The following is a 23,289-nucleotide window of genomic DNA, read 5'->3' as shown; positions in this document are numbered from 1 at the left end:
CAAGTGTAAAGCATCTGAGTTAACGACCCAGAGTAACACAATGGGAGCTAACTTAAAAACACTTGAGAGTATAATTGACCTTCAACGTGCTTTTCTCTTTCTCAGTCAAACAAATCTGTCCTGAAAGCAACATTGGACCAGTTTAAAACCGGTGCTACCCGTTCCTGTTGCCAACAGAGGGATTGATAAAGCAGATGGTTAGGTTAGTCAACGATTGAACTGTTCATGTTCTTGCTGATGGGTCACCCGATCTGATTGAGATCAGTAGATTCAATGGGACGTTATCAAGGAAAAATCATCCCATATGAATGGGCCAGTAGGTACCTACTCACCTCTCAACAAGTAGAGTCGGTCCGGATCAAGCGCTTTAACGGACGTCGGATGTAGTAGCCGCTATAGGGCGCTAAAAAGCGGTGTTGAAATAATAGTCAAAATTACTTTAATCGTAACACAGTTAGATTTAGGGGTTGAGATTAGTTTTAGGGGTAGAGATTAGGTTAATTGTAGACATTAGGTTTAGGGGTAGGGGTTAGATTTAGGGGTTTTTAGGCTAGTAGGTACCAACTGGCCCATTAGTATGGGATGATTTTTGCTTGATAACGTCCCATTGAATCGACTGATCTCAGATCTCAATCGGATCGGATAGGCTGGATGGGTCAAGTGAACTGCTCATGGTGGAGACTCCTAGTAGTAATTTTGTGTACTGAACAACCTTCCAAGCCTCCCATAAACCAATGGGATGGAGAGTCTGGAGTGGGGGTGGCACTCTGATTAAATTTGCACACTCAAATATAATATAAGGATTGTTACATTTCCTTTATATATATAAAGGAAATGTAACAATCCTTATGAAATTATGGGCGAAAAGAGCAATATTAAAACACCGGAAAGCTTTTCAAAGACTTAATGATATACTTCAACAACCAAGTACCACCACTTTAAAGTATCAAATCCAAGCAAAACCTTCATTTTCGTGTTTAGGGTTTTCAAGACTGTCTTAAACTGATTTAGTTCTGTCACCTAGAAGGCGAGATGCTTTCAGCAAAATAAACAGACGTTTGTTAATCCTGGGACTAGGCAATCAGTAACATTATGAAGATTTTTTGTCAAACTATTATTTTGCCTAGGAAGCTATAGTCTATTTAAAATAAAATAAAAATGTTACCTGGGCAAAATATATACAAAAAGAAGCATATGCAAATTTGTTTAATATCTTAAACGATGGATACTGCAACAAGGTGTAAAGCGATCGTATGCAGGCTCTTATTGATTCCTCAGACAATAGAATGCGTATAGGTTAATACTTCGAACAACATAGGTCTTTACAATGCGCAATAACAAGCACACCCGTTGAGGATGTCTGAGCAAATCTGAAATAGCTAAATAATCCGAATAGAATGTCACAAAGATCTGTAATGAGGGCATCAAATCTGAGGTTTTAGTCCTGATGCCCAAGGGGTTACCTTGAATTCAAGCCCTGAACCATGCTTGTGCTGTCTATACAGCAGTGGAGTGGTTATGGTTTTGGACTCTTGACCAGAGGGTCGTGGGTTCAATCCCAGGTGGGGGACAGTGCTGCTGTACCTTTGAGCAAGGTACTTTACCTAGATTGCTCCAGTAAAAACCCAAACTGTATAAATGGAATTGTATGTAAAAATAATGTGATATCTTGTAATAATTGTAAGTCGCCCTGGATAAGGGCGTTTGCTAAGAAATAAATAATAAAAATAATGAATAGGTTGTTGTCACATTTTACAAACATTTTGCATGGGACCTATGAGAAATCTAAAAGCGTTATAAAAAACAAAGGAATGTAGGCAATTTCAGTTGTGTTGAGAACGATACAGGAATAGCACAATTAGAGGATGTCCATTTTGCATATATTTTAAATCTAAAATTAAAAATGAATGCCCATTTTCAAAACCGTATACTAATTAAAAACATATATTTTAATGGTATTTAAAACGATGTCTAAACCCAGTGGTTTTGAAACCAGTACAGTGAGGATATTAATGTGAGGCAGGTGGCAACAGCGAGACTGTAAAATACAGCTTTGCAATTATCTATACTATAGTTGGGGGCAAAATCTATGGGGTATCGACATATAATACCTGTACCCACAGACTGTAATCTAACATTAAAAAGAACCCTTCATTTAAAACAAGATTCCTGACACCAGATACTGCTAAATTACACGCTAGGTACTTCCAGCCCAAATCCCAACTCCCACTCCACCGCCCCGCACTCCCACTGCAGACTGTTTATTTGTTTACTTTGATCTTTAACAAAACGCATTTCTAGTTACTCATCACGTATTTATTAACATGGGATTATTTACTGTCCATCGAGGTCCGTGTAAAGTAATATTGTGATACAGCATTCTTTCTTACTTACTTTTATGCATTCCGTTTTTTTTCATTGTCAGTATTTGATGAATAAAATGACCAAATCCTATTCAGTGGACATCTGGGGTATATAAGCGACCCCAATACATTACAAAAAAAAAAAAAAAGTCAATCAAGATTTTGTTATGTTTAAATCTTTGTAGAAACAGACCAAGACACATCATCGTTTCAATAGCAAAACCAAGTTTTGAGGATTAGTGGCAGGCATTAAAATAGCACGAAAGGGGAATAATCCAAGACCTGGCCAAACAGGTGTGACGCATACTGTCCCCATTCACCCCAGCTCTAGTTGGCAGCAGTATACATTTTGGCCAATGTATGTGGTCAACATGTTTTAAATCACTGACTGTCATGTGGATAAATAAAGGTACCCCAGCTGTATTGTGAACAAATGGCACAATCAAATATACATATGTATCACTCTTTACCCAAATGCAACATGTTTAGAACTGTGCAGACGTCTATGCAAAATCACCAGATTTGACTGTAATCAATGCATTGAATGGGCATAATCTATAGGTTAATAACACCCTAACGGAGTTCATATGCGGATCATGGGGGACCAGACACCATTCAAATAGTCTGATAGACCATTCAATGCATTGATTACAGTCAAATCAGCTGTCTGAGGATTTAGGCTGAATACTTTGCGTCCCATCTATCAACTCAATTATCTTGCTCCTAAAAGACAGCATCCAGCGCCCTTATGTATTTTATATGGATGTAGACCCAGCAACCCGCAAGCAGAATCGTTGCATTGTTATCTTCAGTTTGCTGCAAATGATCATTAGCATGGTGGATAATAATCAACACATGGTTAAAATAATCTTTTGAAATAACCGAATGCTTGATAGTTCTTCTAACCCATATCTGTCGTTGTTTTATTTGTATTATCTAAGTTTTTTGCCATCCTAAGGACAATCAAGCTTTCAACAGTTGGCTGAAAAGTAAGCTATGATATAACACAAGAAAGAAAGAAAGAAATAAAGAAATGAAGACAGAAATAAACGATATCATTAATTTGTTCCATCATTATTAAATATATAGATTGGTATGACGTTCAGTTAAAAAAATAATAATAATAAAAGACGCATCTAAATGGTCTCTGTGGTGTCTGTGAATTGCTACGAGAGTATCTGTATCAGAAATGAAAACCAGTTTTGCTGTAAATTATTCTTAGACACGCATGGAGCAGGTTATATTTTACTTGCGTACAGATGAGCTCCCGGTTTTGATAATTTTTTTTTTTTAATTCAAACACGGAAGAAATTATATTATGTGGTGACGACACTATTGAAATATTTTATTAGATAGCAATGAACATGGCAATACCACTTTGATAGACTGATGGGAAATCCTTTGGGTATTATAGCTATTATTATTAGTTTATTTAGCAGACGCTTTTATCCAAGGCGACTTACAGAGACAGGGGCCCTATTTAGCAACATTCGCAAACCCCTAAGGCAATCGCAAAACACTTTTGCCGACAATTAGCGCACCAGAATGAGGCGCACGTGTGGACAAACAGACTTTGCCCACCTATGTGATTTAGCAACCGTGTTTTAGTGCGCACTCGGCAAGTCAGCGTTAGCGCTCGACTTTACATACAAATGTAGCGATTTAGCAAACCATCAACAGCGTTAGCGTTTGCGTTTCAGATGATATGTGAAAACCAGGTCTAAACTGTGCGCAAATTACATGGTCAACTATAAATACCGGCGACACTACCAGGAAAGCAGGCAAAGAAAAGAGAGAGAGAGAGAAAAGGAGAAATAAAAGAAACATTGAGTGCGCACTGGATTAATGTGATATTTTATAATGTGATACTTTCTACTGTGATTTTGTAATAATTTATACGTGGCCAGACAAAGAGAGGAGGAGGAGACGTCCCCAAATATTTAGAAATCATCTGTCTTTTCTGAGCCTGTCTGACACACAATGGATGCAGCAATTTCGCCACAACAGACAAACATTCACTGACATCTGCCAACTGCTTCAGACTGACCTGGAAGGAAACATGCAGAGGCACACTGTTTGTCTGTAGGCAGTAAGGTACGCGCACCAACACAGAATAGGCACCTCTTAAATCGTAAGGGGACCTATTCTGTCAACGTGCACGTAGTGTGTGATCTGTGATGCCAACAATCACATCACAAATGTGTATGCAAACTATCGTTGCTCCGCTCATGACTTGTTTATCCTCGCTAATTCGCAGCTGGCAGATGCGTTTCAGCGGGACGACAATCTAAGAGGTTGGTTGATAGCGGACAACGGGTATCCACTGAAGCGATGGCTTCTGAGAACGCTGCTCAACACCACGACCCCTGTCGAACGAGGTGTAACCGTGCCTTTAAATGTGCTGGTACTGTAATTGAGAGAACATTTGGAATCCTCAAAATGCGATTCCGATGTTTGGATGTCTCTGGGGGAACACTAGTGCACTCCTCGGAAGGTTAGCAATATCATCCTGGCTTCTTGTGTTTTACACAACATAGGTCTCCATAATGAATGTTGAACTTACAGAGGAACGACTACAAGGTTTGAGGAAAGCAGATGCTAAACTTGATGCCCCAGTTTTGGAAGTTGCAGATGCTGCAAGTGCCAGGCAGGTCAGACAAAGCCTTATAGGGTTAGGGGCTTTCAGTGCGTAAATAGCGCGTAAACCAAGTGAGAATAGGGCCCTCTGTTCCCTTCTCTGCAGACTGGCTGTTGTAGTCTACTGGCTATGCGGTCATGCATGAGATAAAAAAACACACACAACCTGAAATTTATCCTGTTGAAAGATTTCCTCAGATTGCATATTTCACACTGTATATATATATACAACTTTATTATTCTTGTTATCGCATTCAGTCTTGGATTTCGAAATGCAAAACTGCACGAATAAAAATCCACAAATGACAAGATAAAGGTTTGTTATTATTATTATTATTATTATTATTATTATTATTATTATTATTATTATTATTATTATTATTATAGAAATATTGACGCAACAAACAGATTTTTATCCTTCTCTCTCATTTGTAATCTTTAAAATAGTGCTGTTCCTTTATAAACATGACTGATCCGAGTCGTTTCCCGATGACTGTAAGCTACACACGAACACGTATTTAGGTTTTGTTTGGTTGCGCTACAACTACCCCAGCACCCATTCCTGCACCAGTTTGAGAGGAGCTTTTTTATACAGTGTACAGTATACAGCCGCCAATATCCAGGCAATGCTCAAAAAGCATGAGATAATCGCAACACACACCCACGGTGATTGTAAGATGTATAACATTAATCTCCTGAGTTTTCCTTGTATAGCTTTCATTCATTGTCATTTGAAAAAAATGTTAACATATCGTTTGCAATGCTTGGTGAATCCATTTTTTACAGAGAAGAAAATCATATCCAGAATGAGTTCTGGGTCATTAAATAGCAAACAATAATAATACAAATGCTGATACCGATTCAAAACAGTTCAGAGCCATATTCAGTTTTACAGTTTACATTTTAGAGAAGCCAACATGACTTGATAAATCTATTATAATTGTTTTACACACAATAATAATAATAATAATAATAATAATAATAATAATAATAATAATAATAATCAAATATCGACTGGAACCAAATCAAAACTTTGACAACCCGCTAATCGCACTTAACAAAACTGTATTTAATAGCGTTTTCTTTTTATGAGTAGAAGAAATAAGATACTTACAAAAAAAGAAAGAAAACGCTGTTAAAACAGTTTTGTTAAGTGCGATTAGCGGGTTGTCAAAGTTTTGATTTGGTCCCAGCCATCGATTGTTAGACTGCCTGTGCTTTCTTTAATCCAGACTGTTTTTTTTCTTTTTACACACCTACATGTTGATTCATAAGGATATTAATTTAAACAGGTGCTTAGAGAACCAAATGGAAATTTAATATTCTATGTAACCTGCTTGATTTAAAACCGCGATAAAGAAAGGTTGATTTCAAATTGTGTTTTGATTGTAAAACACTGTTTGATATTCATGAAGGCGTTATGCACTGTCCTGTCTTCTTTAATGACATTATATATAGATGTAGGCTATGCATATCAAACTGGATTGTATGAATAAAAACAGGATTTAAATCATTTGCGAGTTATAAATTGGTGTATAGGGCACACAGTGAGACAGATGTGTCAGTGTCTCCTATAAGTGTAGAGACGAGCAATGTTAATCTAAGGATTCAATGATGTTTGGAAGCATTTCCAGTTCACTCAAAATGATGGATCTTAACACATCTCTGGCCAGTGGTATAAAACACCTTAAATTAAACAAGCGTGTTTCAGAAAGCAGCTTTACACATTTAAGACATTATGCAAGTTCAGAGAAAATGTAACCCTAAGTGCTATACTTTAAATGAATACTTAAGGTGTTTTATTCAGACGGGTCCTGGGACTATATCAAAACACAAGGCATTCTAAGTAAGTAGCCTTGGGCAGTATTCCTATGAGGGGTAGCAGGTAGGTGGCACGCTCAAAAAGCTTACAGGGTTACATTATAATACAAAAAACGCCAGATTCAGCATTTGTTTTTTAGTTCTTTAGTCAGAGTAACACCTGCCTAATGTGCAAGTGAAAGTTATTTATTGGCAAGTGTTTAAGGACCGGTGTTTCTTTATTTTAATTGTGTATCGTTTATTTTAAAGAAAAAAACATGTTTAAATTAATAAATATTTGGCTTTTTCGGAGTCATTTAAACGCAAATAAAACTGTGCAGTACTAATGACTCCGCAGATTTATTCAGCCATGCACACAGACAGCACGGTGCCCAAGCTATTTCATATGACTTTCATTCTAAAACGAGTGCTGTAATGCGAGGGATTATATCTGTGTACTGTAGAGAACACCAAAAGTCTTTTTTTTTAGCCAGTGGCAAACAGTTCCCAAATAAACCTCTGATTTATGATGGCCAGGGCTGTGTACTGCACACGTCTCGAAACCACCATTGCACGGATGAACACAACGTGCATTGTCAGTACCACCATCTTATCTGTGGATAATGTTTGGCTCATAACAGGCGAATTATAGAGTTCGATGTGCTATTTAAAATGAACCTTTTAAATATTAGCCACGCATCTAGTTTGTAAACTGCGTATTTTATATCACATTGGGCATGCACATGGGAGTCTTTCTTATACAGACAACTGCAAGACAATACCAGAATAAATGATCTATTATTTTTTGTGAGCTAAGGAGCAATAAAATGTGGCATACAATGAATGCCATCCCTTTTCTAGAGACCATCTCCCAATTTCTGCACACAGAAGGACTTTGTTAAATAAGACTAATAATTACTTTATTGAACATATTACAATCCAAAAGGTTCGTACAATTTTTATGCAATATCTAAATGCGATGTTTTTAAATTCATCAAATACATTTGAGAGAATAAATATTATCAAGTTTTGCTAGATTCGAAAATAAGGGTCATGTCAGATTACGTTCACCGAACTTTATTTTGGTTGTAAAAGGAAAGTCTTATTCCAGTTTTCGGGATTTAAAAGTTTCGCGCTGCCATATTAATTTCCATAGCTTCACACAGCCCAGTCTCGAAACCCTCTTTAGATTATGGCCCAATCAATGGCTCTCAAAATGGCAGTACATAGTAAATGGCAGTACTATTCTTTGGTAAGAAGTCTATAGGACTTGACAAGTGTCCATAGCAATACGCGATTAATTAACTTTTGTTCGAGGATCTCCTTTTTTGAATAGAACGTGAACGACATATTTGGGCATTAAAACAGCGCCTCAATGAAAAGAAAATAGACGTTTACTGAAGTCAATTTGAGATTGACTCCAACGCATGACGCCATTGTGCTTTCATATAAAACCAATACACAGTACCCGGGAACGTTTCCAAATCAATGTTTCAAATGGCATCCTCTTTATCCATAAAATATTTAGCTGGCCTTTGTAAATACAATCAATCGAATGATCTTATCAAAAAGCCAATTACACTGGGTGATATTTTCCTAGGCTTTTAAACAAGATTTCTGGTTTTATTAAAAGCAAAAATGCAACACAACATTACATGCACTTGTGTATAGTAAGTGTGTGTGTGTGCGTGTGTGTGTGTGTGAGTGTGTGTGTGTGTGTGTGTGTGTGTGTGTGTGTGTGTGTGTGTGTGTGTGTGCGCATTCAAATCCATTCCAAGAATTTGCCCCATTAAACAGAATATTTTGTGACTACAGTATTAGTATAAAGTTATATGAAAATTGTTTGGATTTCTGTAGTAAAAGGTATGTGTATATGTGACCACAGATATTTGTTCCACATTTGAGCTTTGCAATTCTAAGCAGTTTGATATAGTGTTCATTTTTAACATACATGCAGAAGTTTATACAACGTTTAAGAATTATTAATTGTAAACACATTCTAGTATTTATTTTATTTATTTGAACTTTTTTGAAAAAACGCACGCAAAAACACAAGCGCTATAAGCATGTTGCGCGTGTTTAAGTTTACAGTATGGTTTTTGGATAGACTAAGCATTTCAAAAGCAGACTGAAAAATGATGTTATCTTGGGATTTTTATATATTACTTAAGGTATATATATATATCGATGCGAATGACCCAATCACTAAATAAGTAACATATATGTGACATGTCTATTTAAATGCATGAATGGGTAGGTTGAGTTACTGTGTGTTAATTTAATTAATTCAATTCATTAGCATTCCTTCTGTAGGCTAAATACTTTGTGACATTTTAATAGGATGCATATGGTTCTGTTTATATGAGCTCTCTAAACGACTAAAAAGATAGAAAAGACAACCCGTGAAAAAGCGTGAACATTGAAATTAAAGTCATCGAAAGGCAGCTGGGATATTACTCTAGTTATGCTTTCATTATTTCCAAAGTTCATTAAGAAAATGATTCTAAATGGCATATTTGTCATAAAGGTCAGAAGTTACCGGGTGCAGTTGACGGAGTAAAAGATTAAATGCTGTTTTTATTAAACGATTTGAGGCTATATATCCAGCAAAAGAGGGGTTAGCTGGCACTACACTGCCAAACCAAACGAAGGTCCTGCTAGAATACAGTAACTGTGCAGTCATTCAATTTCCCAAAAAGTACAAAAAAAAAAAAATCTCGAATTTGCTGGAATTCTGTAAGAAAAAATCTGCAATTGCAACCACACAATTGACGTAAGTTGCTCCGCCACGCCCCCCCCCCCCCCCCCCCCAATGGGGTTTTAAATAATAGGAAAAGCTTACCTGGTAATCGACATTAAAATATCTACTTTTATAATGTGAACGTAGGACGCAGCTCTTCATTTACACACATGGCTTTCTTGTCGTTATTTTCACACTTATCTTAATGTCACAAGCGCTTCTTATCCTGTGTTACAAAAATGTTCTAAAGCATTCATGTACTCAAATCGCGTGTAGCTACAGGTGTCATAACACAAATCGTATGTATTATTTAGGTCTATACAATAGATTATGTTGAACGCAGAGTTTGTAAATGCAATGATACTATCAGTCTCTTCTGTAACAATTCAAACACAGTGGCTATTTCTCAGAGCTGCCATCGCGTATACAAAGAAGTGATGATGTTTGAACGGGAAGTAGTCAAGAATGAACGGTCCCTTTAAACGCTCTGTGAGGCCGCAGGAGACTTACAAGCGAGACCCCTGCACCAGGAAACACTGGAAACGAATCTGTATTACTGGAAAAAAAGATCAGACCCCCAAAATGTATTGCATGCCCCGAATCCACATCACCTTTGATATTAACACCGGACACCAAACCAAGATGGCTTCTTCATAGGCTACTGCCATTTTGCTTTTTGTTTTGGCAAAAAAACAACAACAACAAAAAAAAAAACAGGATTGCTTTTGATAAATTGGGTCAATCGTTCAGAAAATCCATTTGAATTAATTACAAATAACTTGAAAGATATATTATCATTATACAAATAGGCTGATATTGAGCGATATAATGTACTGAGAAACGACAGACCACATAATCGATATTCAGTCGTCTGGACTAAGTCTAATAAACGTGATGAATGCATTTCAATATCCCTTTTTTTCCTGTGTGAAGACTAGCTCGAGAACGGCGCTGCGTTTCCCTGGTGTTTAATTTTATAACACATTAGAAACCCCAAACACGAATTATTTTTTTTAAATCGACAAACGGAATATAAACTACTTGAAATGTCATTGTTATATGAATTCATGTATAAAAAGTGTCCCATTAATACCTGCTACGATTGAAATGTTCTTATATATTATATAGTCGTATAATATGGCATTTTTTTGTTTTGTATAGAGATATGTTTTAAAGCGTGAATAATAATAATAATAATAATAATAATAATAATAATGGTACATTTGCAACGAAATTAGTTTCCGGTTTTAGGGAAGAGATGTCTGACGTGTAACTTTGGTCGATCATATAGTTATTTTTGATACAAACTTTTGCGTTCAGATTTCAGGGAAACTCTGCGCTTGGAGAGTTTAAGACCTATAATTTTCGTAGATCTATATCTATCTATCTATCTATCTATCTATCTATCTATCTATCTATCTGGCTGCATCTTACAGCTATATAGATATTATGACAGCAATGCTTTACAGTTGATTTTCGTCTTATAAATACCTTTACTGGCGTTTTAACATTTATGTTCTCAATATAATTGTAAATATTCTTGACATATTCAAAATAAGGTCTTGCCAGATATTTATTTCAGAAAGTGTTAAACATTTTAATTTCAGCATTTCCACTGCACCATTAAGCAAAACTGGCATAATAAGTAAATATCCCTTGGATTGTTTCCAGGAACATTTGAAAGAGTACTTTTGGGATTTAAAAAGAAAACCTTTTATATACAATCAGTGTTTCCAGTCTATAATGCCAGAGTGTGCTCTCACTTTTAATTACAAATACTGTCGTGTTCCAAAACAATATTGCCAAGTAATAGATGTGATAATGTTACATTTGTATTTCATTACAGGAAAATGCCATAAGGTTTTTTCTTCTTCTGCATAATGCAACATAAATCATTCCACGTGGAACAGCTGAAAACAAATGAGCAACAACACAAGCAGAACGCTTCAATAAAATCAATGCCCTAATACATTATACAAAATCTTTTCGATCTCAAAAACATGATCGTAAATATGGCAGTACACGGCAACTTAACTTATGCTTTCTTTTTTAAAAGTGGGTGCAGATTTACATTCACCGACTAGCTTGCCTATACCAGTATTCGTTTAACATATAAGCATAAGAAAGAAACTTACCTCGGTCTTATTCTTGGCAAGCAAAAGCATCAGTAAATATTGGCACATTTGTGGACTGTGTTTCTTTTTCGTACAGTGACACGCAGTTGTGTAATACACCAAGCTCTTTGTTTGGTGAAGTCATTGCACAAAGCAACAAGGGGGCAGGAAGTTTGACAATAAGAATATTAAGGCATTTCCTTGGTACAGTACTGGCTCTTAGCAGCGATGTAGGAGTGCAATTATCCAGCATCGCGTTCCACTTCTGTACTATTCAGAATCAGGCACAAAAATGCTGGAGGCAAAAAGATATATACGCAGGCTCATTACAATAACATACAATATATCCAATAAGCATATATAAATGATATTGTAAAACAACTGAAGTTTTTTTTTATTCAATTAATAGTATCGGGAATCCGGTTGAGCAATTCTTTCTTTTCTTTCTTTCTTTCTTTCTTTCTTTCTTTCTTTCTTTCTTTCTTTCTTTCTTTCTTTCTTTCTTCATCCCACGCCTTTCATGTAAGCTAGGTTAATTGTTAACCAAACCTTTGAATGGTCTGACATTGAACAAAATCAGGGTATAGCATACCACATATTTATTATAAGATTGCAAAGTTGTGCGTAATTTAGGGAAATTAAGGAATTAAACCTGAAAAAACCGACATATTCATATTTAACTAACAGCCGAATATGTTTATTTTGAAATATGTACCCTGGCGTAAAAATCATATATGTTGGGCACATTTAATCAATTTTAATTGCCAGAGCAGATTGAAATATTTTGAAAGAAACCAGTCATTTCTTAGGATAATGAATACATTTATATTAAATCTCAGTGTAATACTGTGAGACCCTGGCATTAGGAAAGGTTGGTGTCACGAGTTCTTGGCTTGCCGAGGGAAGGGATGCAGTGGAGCGATGAACACGACTGGGTTTGTTTAGGGCGGGTTTGGTCTATCGTGATCTCTTGAATGGCACCTCTCATGGCGGCTAGACTTAACTTTCAACTTGGCCTTGACCTTGAAGCCCATGTCTGACCCGTATGTAAAGAAGCTCGCTGGCGGGGGGTAGGGGCGGTGCTGTGTCTCAGCCACAGACCCACAAACAGACATACCATAGTAAGCAAATGCACAGTAAACGCTCAGGGTGGAGGCGCTTGGCTATCGTCAGACATTTCACTTCAGTAAAGCGTTTTACTCTACTTAGACGGCAGATATTATCCCCAGTAAAGAAACGAGAGTGATGACATACTCGCGTTAATGCAGATCCCTGCAACCAGACGTGAAGAGAACGCACAGGCTTCCACCACATGTCTCAAATACAAGAAAGAGCACGGTTAAAGAATTCATATGAAAAAGGAAAATACTTTAGAACAATGTTAAGCTTCATTGAGTTGCTATCTTAGGCTACCTTAGACAATGCGCCGAGGACTATATATCTATCTGGCAAGGAGTGCGACGCAGAGAAATGTATGCATTTATGAAGTAAATGTAAATGAGTTTTCACCGCGGTATTTATTCCTTCTGTTATGTATTGCTGCTATTTACAGTTATATCCCATCAGTAATATATAATGGATTGGGGCTACGTGTTTTGCAGTTTACGTGTAGCCTAATGAATAGAATATAACGCACATTGTAAAACACACATTCGGCGTGGCTGTAGTTAATAAATAATAATGGTGCATTTAGATCAATGGTCATTTTAGCGGCTGTCTTTGATACATATATGTGTATAGACAATGTCATTTTAATCAGTCGCTAAAGATAAGTTTTTAGAGAATACACCTGAATCTGGTTCATGCTGTATTTAAAATATATATTCTGTTGTTTATATGTAAGGTTCAATTGAATTGTATTATTTTGTATATTTGGTTACGTATCTGGCATTAAATACCGAGTACTGTGAAAGATGGTCTATTTCATAATCTCAATATATATTCTTGTATTCATTTCATGCACATGAATTCGAATAAAAACAACCCTCATTTTATGCATGCTAAATAATTTGACTTCATTTTACTGATGGTCTTTCTGCGTGTATATTTATAGAAATAGTAATGCATACATTATTATCGCATTTTAAAACTTACATACATTTATAATATATATATATATATATATTATAAATATATATATATATAGCACGTCGAGGTAATCTTTACATTTTACACGTTGGTAAACCTCAATGTATCTAACTGCAGAAAGAATAATGCCAAACGCTAAACACAAATTAAGTGAACTGCTTTGTGAATTATTGGAGCACATAGCAAATAAACTTTGCTAATTACACGGGTTATCCTTGACTGAGAAAACAGAACATTCCTCACAAAAACATTGACATTGTGTATGCGTAAAAATGTAGCAAATAAATATTAAATATTAATGTAATGTACGATTTGTAATCACAATGTGCAGTTCAGTTAATTAAACCAGCTTTTTCAAGTCCAAACGCTGCATTGTATGTAAGGCGCAGTAAGGACTGAGTACTAATACTGTACACTTATCTGTTTAATCGTACATATGTGTGACTTCTCTCATTATATAACAACACTAGCTCGGGCTGCTAGAAGGCATAATTGCCTTTTCATTGGTGTATCCCAGTGTAGAAACAGACACGTTTTCAAAGCCCCTGTCCTTTAACTACAAGAATATATATTTTTTGTAGTTAAGAATCTCGGTAACATTGTGTCCTTGGAGAGATACATTTCAATAATCATGAATAATAAAGCAATCCAACACATTTACACGCCTGATAAAACATTTACACGCCAGGCATCCGCACATTTAATATGTTCTATGATAAAAGCATTAACTTTGTTTGTGTGTTTGTTAGTGAAAGATTTATTTTTCCCTACATTGTCACTAGAAATCCACGCCACGTCTATTTTGATAGTCTAATACATACATACATTCAAAGTATACTACTACTACTACTACTACTGACAGGTCGCAGATTTCAGAGCTCCTGCAGCAGTGTTTAAAAAACCTTTAAAAACAGTTATTTAAACTTTTTATTTTGGAATTCTTTTTATAAATTCAACTTTCTAAAGTAGTAGTGCACCTTTTTAGTTAAAAACATTTTGGTTTAGTGTTTTTAATTTTTATTAAAAAACACTACTACTACTACTACTACTACTACTACTACTACTACTACTACTACTACTACTACTACTGCTGCTGCTACTACTACTACTACTACTACTACTAATAACTCCTGCAAATCGTTAGAGTTTCGGGTATTTGATGTCCGCGAATCAACCAAACAAAATAGTCTTTGTATTCTTTACAAAGTACAATCCCCCCCACCTTGTAATCCTGATTTACTTCTTTGCTGGCCTATTTCCACTCATTTGAGACATGTTGTGCGTATAGGTGTTCCACACTATTGTATTATGTGTCATCAACTATTATAGTACGATAACATATATTCTCTTTTTTTCTTTAGCTTTTAAAGTTCTTTTTTTTGGAAAATAAAGAAATAAAATTACATCATGCTGAAAAATGATTGAAGTTGGCAAGGTTAAGTTCCAAAAAGTAAAAAAAAAAAAAAAGGTTTATATCACAAGCAGATGTTTAGTGAGTGAGACTGATTCCTGTGCTATCTGTACGATGTGGACTTGCATTGCAGTGTATGTTCCAGGTGATTCAAACGCTTTGCTTTCTACAAAGTTGCAATTAAAATACAGTGTTTACGTACTAAACGTTTCATCCTTTACTATCGCAAATGTTTAGATCATTTAAACGCCTATGCGTTGGTTGTATAATGGTAATTCTGCAAGTTTTAAAAAAAGTTTTTTTTTTTTCGAAGTTCATGCACACATGAGTTTCTGATTATATGCAAATTGCGAGCAGTTCGGTTTCACATTAAAAAAAAATTCAAATGCATACAATTATTTTTATATAAGCCTCATGCAGTTTCTCCAGAGCAATAAAATTTCATTTTCTGCTATTTCTATACGACAGGGGCTAGCTTCAGTTTTGCATATCACGTGTCCTTTCCCCAGCCAATAAAACTGTTTAGTACTTCACTGAGCCCCATGCGTCAATGCAGCTAACTGGATGAAAATCCGTATCTTATTGTGGACCCCTGCCTTTTAAAACAGACTTCTTAGCCCGAATGGTAAGCGTGATATGACCACTGCCCTGGTCCTTAATCCTCGCTGGGTGGACACTGTCATGTTTGTATACGAAAACAACTTGGATGAGATAAACAAGAGCATGGAAGGACTGGTGGGTGCAGGAAACTTCTCAGCCAACCAATGCAGGAATCTAATGGCCCATTCTGCCTTGGGAGGCCACCCTTCCTCGCTGGTGCACGGCTCAGGCTATCCCACAGTAGATGTGTCCGGATCGGGATCAGGGGATGTCGGCAAACAATGCGCCCCTTGCTCGGCAGTTCCACAAGGTTCCTCCACGGCCCCTCTACCTTATGGATATTTCGGCGGTGGTTATTATTCCTGCCGAATGGGGAGAGGGTCTCTTAAGTCTTGCACCCAACCCACTGCTTTGTCTAGCTATTCTTCAGAAAAGTATATGGACACCCCAGTTCCGTCTGAAGAGTACCCGAGTAGGGCCAAGGAATTTGCCTTTTATCATGGCTATCCCAGTCCCTATCAACCTATGGCGAGTTATCTAGATGTTTCTGTAGTGCAGACTATCAGTGGTGCAGGGGAGCCGAGGCACGAAACTCTGCTGCCAATGGACAGCTATCAACCATGGGCACTGACGAATGGATGGAACGGTCAGATGTACTGCTCAAAGGATCAGGGGCAGACTGGCCACATCTGGAAATCTGCACTAGCAGGTAAAAAAAAAAAAAAAACAACTTAGAGAATGCAGTCTTAAGACATTAAAATGTTGTTATTTTCTAAATGTTATATTGTTTCCTTTTGATACATGTATTATTAATATTTTGAGTGATGCCTTATTAGCAAGTCCCGTCAGGATCTATTTATGTATATCATTTTCAAATGTAAAATTATCTTTAGGCTTTCTTTTTTGATACAACGTTCCTATGTATATGGTTAAATGAGTGTATGCCATGTTAATGGTTGTCCTTCTTTAGAATATGGCGCATATGCCCCATTACCTCACTTCACTGATTTTTAGAAAAAACTAAATAGTGTAGCATAGCGTTAGTAAAATACCTTTTCAGCACACATGTATAGATATTAATATAGTTTCAGCATATACTATATAGCTATGTGTATGTGAGTGTGTGCAGCATCAAACCGAATTAAAGTCAAGAAAACACGCCTGTCTATAAAATATGCTCTATAATAATCCTATAAGCTTTTATGCAACAAGTTCAGGTATATTCTTGATGTAGGCTATATTCTTGTGGGTCTTGGAAGCCTAATGTTGTTTTGCTCAGCTAAGGACACATATTAAAGGTGCATTCAATTGAACTGTTCTGTATGTACATTGACTTTTCTCTGAAGTAAACAAACCAAAAAGTCACGAGTAGTTACGTTCTTATTTCATTCCCAGACGCCGTCGCTCATCAACAGGACGGGAGCTCGTTTCGCCGCGGCCGGAAGAAGAGGATTCCTTACACTAAAGTCCAGCTCAAGGAACTGGAAAAAGAATATGCCGCCAACAAATTCATCACTAAAGACAAGAGGCGAAAGATTTCAGCAGCCACCAACCTGTCCGAAAGACAAATAACCATCTGGTTTCAAAACAGAAGAGTTAAAGAAAAGAAATTCGTGGCAAAAGTCAAAACCAACACTCCTTAATCTTAAAAATAAAATAAAAATTCTGAATGTTTGACACTTTGGAATAAAGGGTACTGGATACTAGTAAAAAAAAAGGTCCAACTGCAATGAGTGTTTGTGTCCACCCCCCTCCATTGTTGAATCGCTTAAAAGCGACACCTCTCTTAAACACTACCATAGAGGAATTATATAAAAACGATTCCTTCCAATGGACTAAACTAGACTTAAAAATGAATGTAAATATATTACAGCTGTAACTATACCTGCGTTAACTTGTTATGCACAACCTAGTATATCTGTGTAGTGTCTTTAGATAAACCAATGTTATTAATGGTGTAGTGTTGTTAGACTATAACATATGATGAAATTAAGCTATACATACTGCTTAAATATTGTAAAAGAGTATGACAATATATCTGTTAAATGTTAATAAAAAAAATCTGCATACGTCTCATTTGGTTTTGTAACTTCAAATGTCAAAAGGGTTTAATGTACGTTTAATTCAAACAAATATGGAAAAATACAATTGATGACAAATAAAACTGGTCACATTAAATTTAAAGCATTTCTTTAAGTAAACTTTCGTTTGAAACATTAACACATATCATTCGAACCATTCTGCCATGACATTTCTATATTTAATTCACATAATTAACATATCGCATCAGTACATAAAATTGTCTTGCAATTTAAATGCCCAGTTATCTTTTCGACCAGAAAAAATCAAGTAATCAGTTTCACAAAATTAAAATAGGAATTTATTGTTTCTCGACTAAGTATGTCTTATTTCTATGAGGTCTATAATGTAAAATGATCTAACTCGATCTATCTATCTATCTATCTATCTATCTATCTATCTATCTATCTATCTATCTATTTGGTACAAAATATTCGAAACTAGTTGAAAACAGTATTTTAAAGAGAAAAGAGTTCTTGTATTGCAATCTACAGAATAATATTGGTGTTAAAATGAAAACCATACAGATTCAAACAATTACATATTTTGCATTATTATTATTATTATTATTATTATTATTATTATTATTATTATTATTATTATTATTATTATTATTATTATTATGAATAATAATAATAATAATAATAATAATAATAATAATAATAATAATAATAATAATAATAATAATAATAATTTGCTTTGTATATTATTTGCAGAATGAGAAAGATCTTTGGGAATTCTGCATTGCTCGATCTTTTACAATGCAGCTCATTTGTCAAATAAACACATCTTGTTCACAGACTTGCACACATTTCTGTTTGTGGTTTTGACACCAAGACTTATAATGCCTATAATGCAAAATTAAGTTGGTAAATTCATGCAATCACAAATAAATACAACAATAATGATTAAAATAAAAAAAATGGAAGCGATAGATAGAAGCAAACAAACAAAAAAATATGTAGAAAATGTTGGTGGCTAGACTTCTCATTCCCAATGTTTACTACCCCTGGTTCCTGCTCACAGCAGGGAGTGTGGAATGCTTGAAGTGAGAACTGTAGACAGGCTCTTAAATCACTCTTTCACCTTGACCTTGAGGATCACGTGGACGCGAGATAAGCAATGACCTTGACTCCTGTTAATTCATGCATAATTAAAAAAGGACAGTCTGTGAGCAGGCTTGCTGCTTATTGAAGGATTCCTCAGGGTGTTTTTCCCTCTGAAGATCAACTGCGCCACCTGTTGTTTTTTCTCTGGTACTACCTGGAGATCTTGTGTGTTTTTGGTATATGTATCTCTCTATCTCTGTCTGTTTATCTTGTGAATTGATCTAGTCCACATACAAAATGTATGAACACGTTTTGTGTGTTGTGTGTTCAAGATACTTTTTTTTTTAAAACAAGATCGAGCAAAATATGCAAAGAAACTATCGAGACCCCAAATGTCAGAGAAATTTCCTTTGCCTTCGACTCGAAAACTTGAATATATTTATTGTTCTGCGTTGTTTTTTGTGTTCTTTTTTCTTGTACTACTCTAGCTATCTATCTACGAAGCGACAAACCAAAGACCCTTCGAGATCAATCAATACCACAAATACCAAATATTTTATAACGGTTGTTCCGAGAATTTATGTAGCTGTCGAGGTTTTAACAGCTCTGATTACCAGCGACAGTAAACAGGGCAGCGGGATTAGTTTATCTGGGGCTAAGAGCGGGTTGGATTATACCATTATACCCGGGGTTAAGGGTTCAACACCCCGCATGCCTCGGAAAATTGCAATGACTGTCACTTTAAAGCAATAAAGTGAATTTGCAGATAACTAATGCATTTTGTAGCTCAGAGAAAGAAGAATTGTAGTTTTGTGATATGAACATTAGGACTACATTCTCAAAAGTTTTTTTTTACTCTGATTCGTCATTAGCATTTTTTATTTTTTAGAAAGGAGAAAAGTTACCAAACAGAACCAAAAACTAAGACGTTTATTCGAGGCTTGAATTCAGTATTACGTTGTTTCTTATTCTTTTTTCGACGTATTATTAGTGGGGATTTTTTTTTAATTAAAAAAAATGTGCTAATGACGATTTGGAGAATGTAGCTCATAACATATGAATATATATATATATATATATATATATATATGTGTGTGTGTGTGTGTGTGTGTGTGTGTGTGTGTGTGTGTGTGTGTGTGTGTGTGTGTGTGTGTGTTTAGTCTCCACGCCATGGCACAAAGCTAATATTGAAAATCCGGATTACTTATATTTTGGTGCTTTTTTTATTTTTTATAACAAACAAAAACAGCAACAAAAGTGTTATTCAGTAGTTCCATATCTGATAATATGTTCAGCAAATGAAAAGCATAATTCAAATGCTGAACGAAATGCAGGCATGTGCAGCGCATGAGAAACTTGTCTTGTGACTCGACATTGAACTTGACAACACATCTCAAACAGCCTGTCGGCCGGGTCTTTTGTGCAGTTTCTACAGGCTGCTGTTACCTTGCTTTTAATTGTGAAGACTGGGAGGCAAAGCCAGGAAGCAGTTAGCAATTTATACTTACACACTAAAACAAAGCGACCCTAAAAAGTACGGCTTAAACCGCGAAGCGGATGTATTTACGGTATATTTTCAACAACTACTATATTGAATTTCCAGAAAGGATATTTGGAATTATTTTTCCAAAATGTTTCACAAATTTATTATAAAGTGTTTTATTTGAACATTTAGTCATTTTATTTACGCTGCGTCTCTGAAGAGTATCAAAAAAGAATTGCAACAAAAATATAGAATATTTTATAATACAGAATGTTCTGAAATATAATCCAAAGCTAAAATAGCTTATACTTAGCTATATACAATGTAATTTATAATTAAATGGAGGCAGAGAATTATTCCACACCTATGATAATATACAGAAAAAAAGGAGGAAATCTAAAAACGATGTATCGCATCCAAACGTTATACTTAAATAGTATATCAATTAGGACTCGTTCCCTTGTGGAAATGCTATTTCCGATGAACGAGACAAGCACAAACTTGTAAACAGTAAAAAGCTCGACTGAATGAGTGTCTAGACTGCACAGGGCCGTCTTTATCTCTTAAATAGCGAGGTGTGTTTGATGCGTTGTGTATCTTTGAAAGTGCGATTGCAGCTTCGTTGAGAAAGGAAAGGAATCTGACTGGCGCACAATAATCTCTTTTTCTTCTTATATTTTTTATTAACGAACCAGTACATGTTACATATAATATCACGAAAGGGTAATTTCATAGTTATTTGTGAGATTAAAGAAATAAAATACACTTTGTGTGTGTGTGTGTGTGTGTGTGTGTGTGTCTATATATATATATATATATATATATATATATATATATATATATATAGATAGATAGATAGATAGATAGATAGATAGATAGATAGATAGATAGATAGATAGATAGATAGATAGATAGATAGATAGATATCAAATGTAGATCTTTATATATAGTTTAAAATGTACCGTTTAAAAGAAAAGCCAACGATAAAAAAAAATGCTTTGAATTTGGAAATTATCGTTGCTATTGAGGTTGGCATTGCAAAATAATACAGATGTTTTTTGTTTTCTTTTCGGATTTCCCTGTACCAAGGAATTGCCTAGATAATTGCAATCCCCTTGTTTAATTCTGGCACAGATGTGGTCATCTGGTTTTTGAGGGGGCTAGTTTTAATGAAAAAATAAAGAAATCATCAAAATTAAAAAAAAGCATATAGCTTGACCTTGAGGAATGTGGACCTCCATTGAAGTTCATGCAGCAAGAAAATATCAGTATGAGTAAATATGGATTACAAACATTTACTTCACAATAATAATAATAATAATAATAATAATAATAATAATAATAATAATAATAATAATAATAATAATAATAATAATAATAATACGTGATGTCGAATTTGACATTATATTTTAAGCATACATACAAGTTTTTAATCTTTGAACAGTGACACGGGTTACCTGCCTTGCTTGAGAGTTCGTTTGTAATATTGGGTACCGCTATGGCCAATGGGTTTTATAACACCTACAATTTTAGGATAAGACATCTTTTTTTTCTTTTTTAACTATGAACATAATTTAGATATTCAAAGAAACTACACAATGATATAGCAAAAGTCTACCGGAAGCCATAATAGCAGTACAGTATTTCATCTTAGATTTCGAAATGTCACATTTTAGTTTTTTAATTTGTGTCAGTTTTTCGTTATGTACATGGAAAACTGGAGAGCGGTATGTAATTGAATATGTTAAAGTAACATTATTCAGCAAGTTTTATTCAACTTTATAAAACAAAATGAGTCAATGCTATAGGGCGATGCCAAACTTTTGGCCACAGCTGTACATATCAGTATTGGACGGTGCTGAACTTTTACAGCAACCTCTAGCTATTTGTACAGCATGGAATGTTTTGACTTATTCTGTCGGGCTTATGAGGCCGGTTTACAGGGCGAGCTTTGTGGTTTAAGAATCTATCTCTCTCTCTCTCTCTCTCTCTCTCTCTCTCTCTCTCTCTCTCTCTCTCTCTCTCTCTCTCTCTCTCTCTCTCTCTCTCTCTCTCTCTCTCTCTCTCTCTCTCTCTCTCTCTCTCTCTCTCTCTCTCTCTCTCTCAAGTTCACGTCCACGCCGCCCCCTGTTGTCTGCAGTGCGGGGAGTGCGCAGTTGAACTTGAGACATCTTGTAAACAATTATCAGTCTGGCCCCTGTCTGGACCGTGGTGGTCAGCTATAGCCGGTAACAGGGGATTGTGTGAACAGAGAGCCAAAAGTAAACGGGCCAGTGACTTGTTATAATAAGCAATGCTAAAACCAGGAAGCCATGCAAACCGTTAAACCACACAGAAAAAGATGCAAAATGTTATTATTCGAATAGATAATTTAGTTTGAAAGATGTTTATTTTAAATGCATTTCCAATTAAAAGGGACTTCTACTACTACGGCTACTACGTAGCCTACTACTACTACTACTACTACTACTACTACTACTACTACTACTACTACTACTACTACTACAATAATAATAATAATAATAATAATAATAATAATGATAATAATAATAATAATAATAATAATAATAATAATAATAATAATAATAATAATGAAATCAAATTTATACAGCGCTTTTTATTGTAGTGCCATCTCAAGGCGCTTAACAGAAAACAACAGTTCAAAACATCAACAATAAAACTGCAAAAACCATAAAAACCGTAATAAAACTCTAGTACATAAAAAAATAAGAAAAGTAAAAACAGCAAAACAGTAACAAATAATAATAATAATATAAATCACAGTGAGATTAATATGGAAACGGTAGATCATAAAAATTGCTTTTCAATCTTGATTTAAATAGTAAATAATAAAAGTACTGCTAATAATAATGGTGCTAATGCTTGTCTACGACTAAGAACCAATGACGGGTCTCAGAATTGTAA

The 23,289-nt window shown here is 35.3% G+C and overlaps 1 protein-coding gene across 1 annotated transcript; it reads left to right on the top strand.

Moving 5' to 3' along the window:
• Positions 1-15,788: 15,788 nt before the first annotated feature.
• Positions 15,789-17,741, top strand: LOC117434444 (homeobox protein Hox-B13a). The gene is made up of 2 exons (XM_034056990.3): positions 15,789-16,462; positions 17,149-17,741. The coding sequence occupies exons 1-2, from the start codon at positions 15,790-15,792 to the stop codon at positions 17,394-17,396; spliced, it is 921 nt and encodes a 306-aa protein (XP_033912881.3). The 5' UTR covers position 15,789; the 3' UTR covers positions 17,397-17,741.
• Positions 17,742-23,289: the final 5,548 nt, after the last annotated feature.

The sequence above is a fragment of the Acipenser ruthenus genome, chromosome 28 (genome assembly GCF_902713425.1).
Source record: "Acipenser ruthenus chromosome 28, fAciRut3.2 maternal haplotype, whole genome shotgun sequence".
Lineage (NCBI taxonomy): Eukaryota > Metazoa > Chordata > Actinopteri > Acipenseriformes > Acipenseridae > Acipenser > Acipenser ruthenus.
This window is presented reverse-complemented; position numbering and strand designations above follow the sequence as displayed.

Excerpts from the sequence above, each read along its gene's own strand:
- LOC117434444 (XM_034056990.3), top strand. The coding sequence starts at position 15,790 with ATGACCACTGCCCTGGTCCTTAATCCTCGCTGGGTGGACACTGTCATG. Across the intron at positions 16,463-17,148 it reads CTGGAAATCTGCACTAGCAG|ACGCCGTCGCTCATCAACAG; the intron begins GTAAAAAAAAAA and ends TTTCATTCCCAG.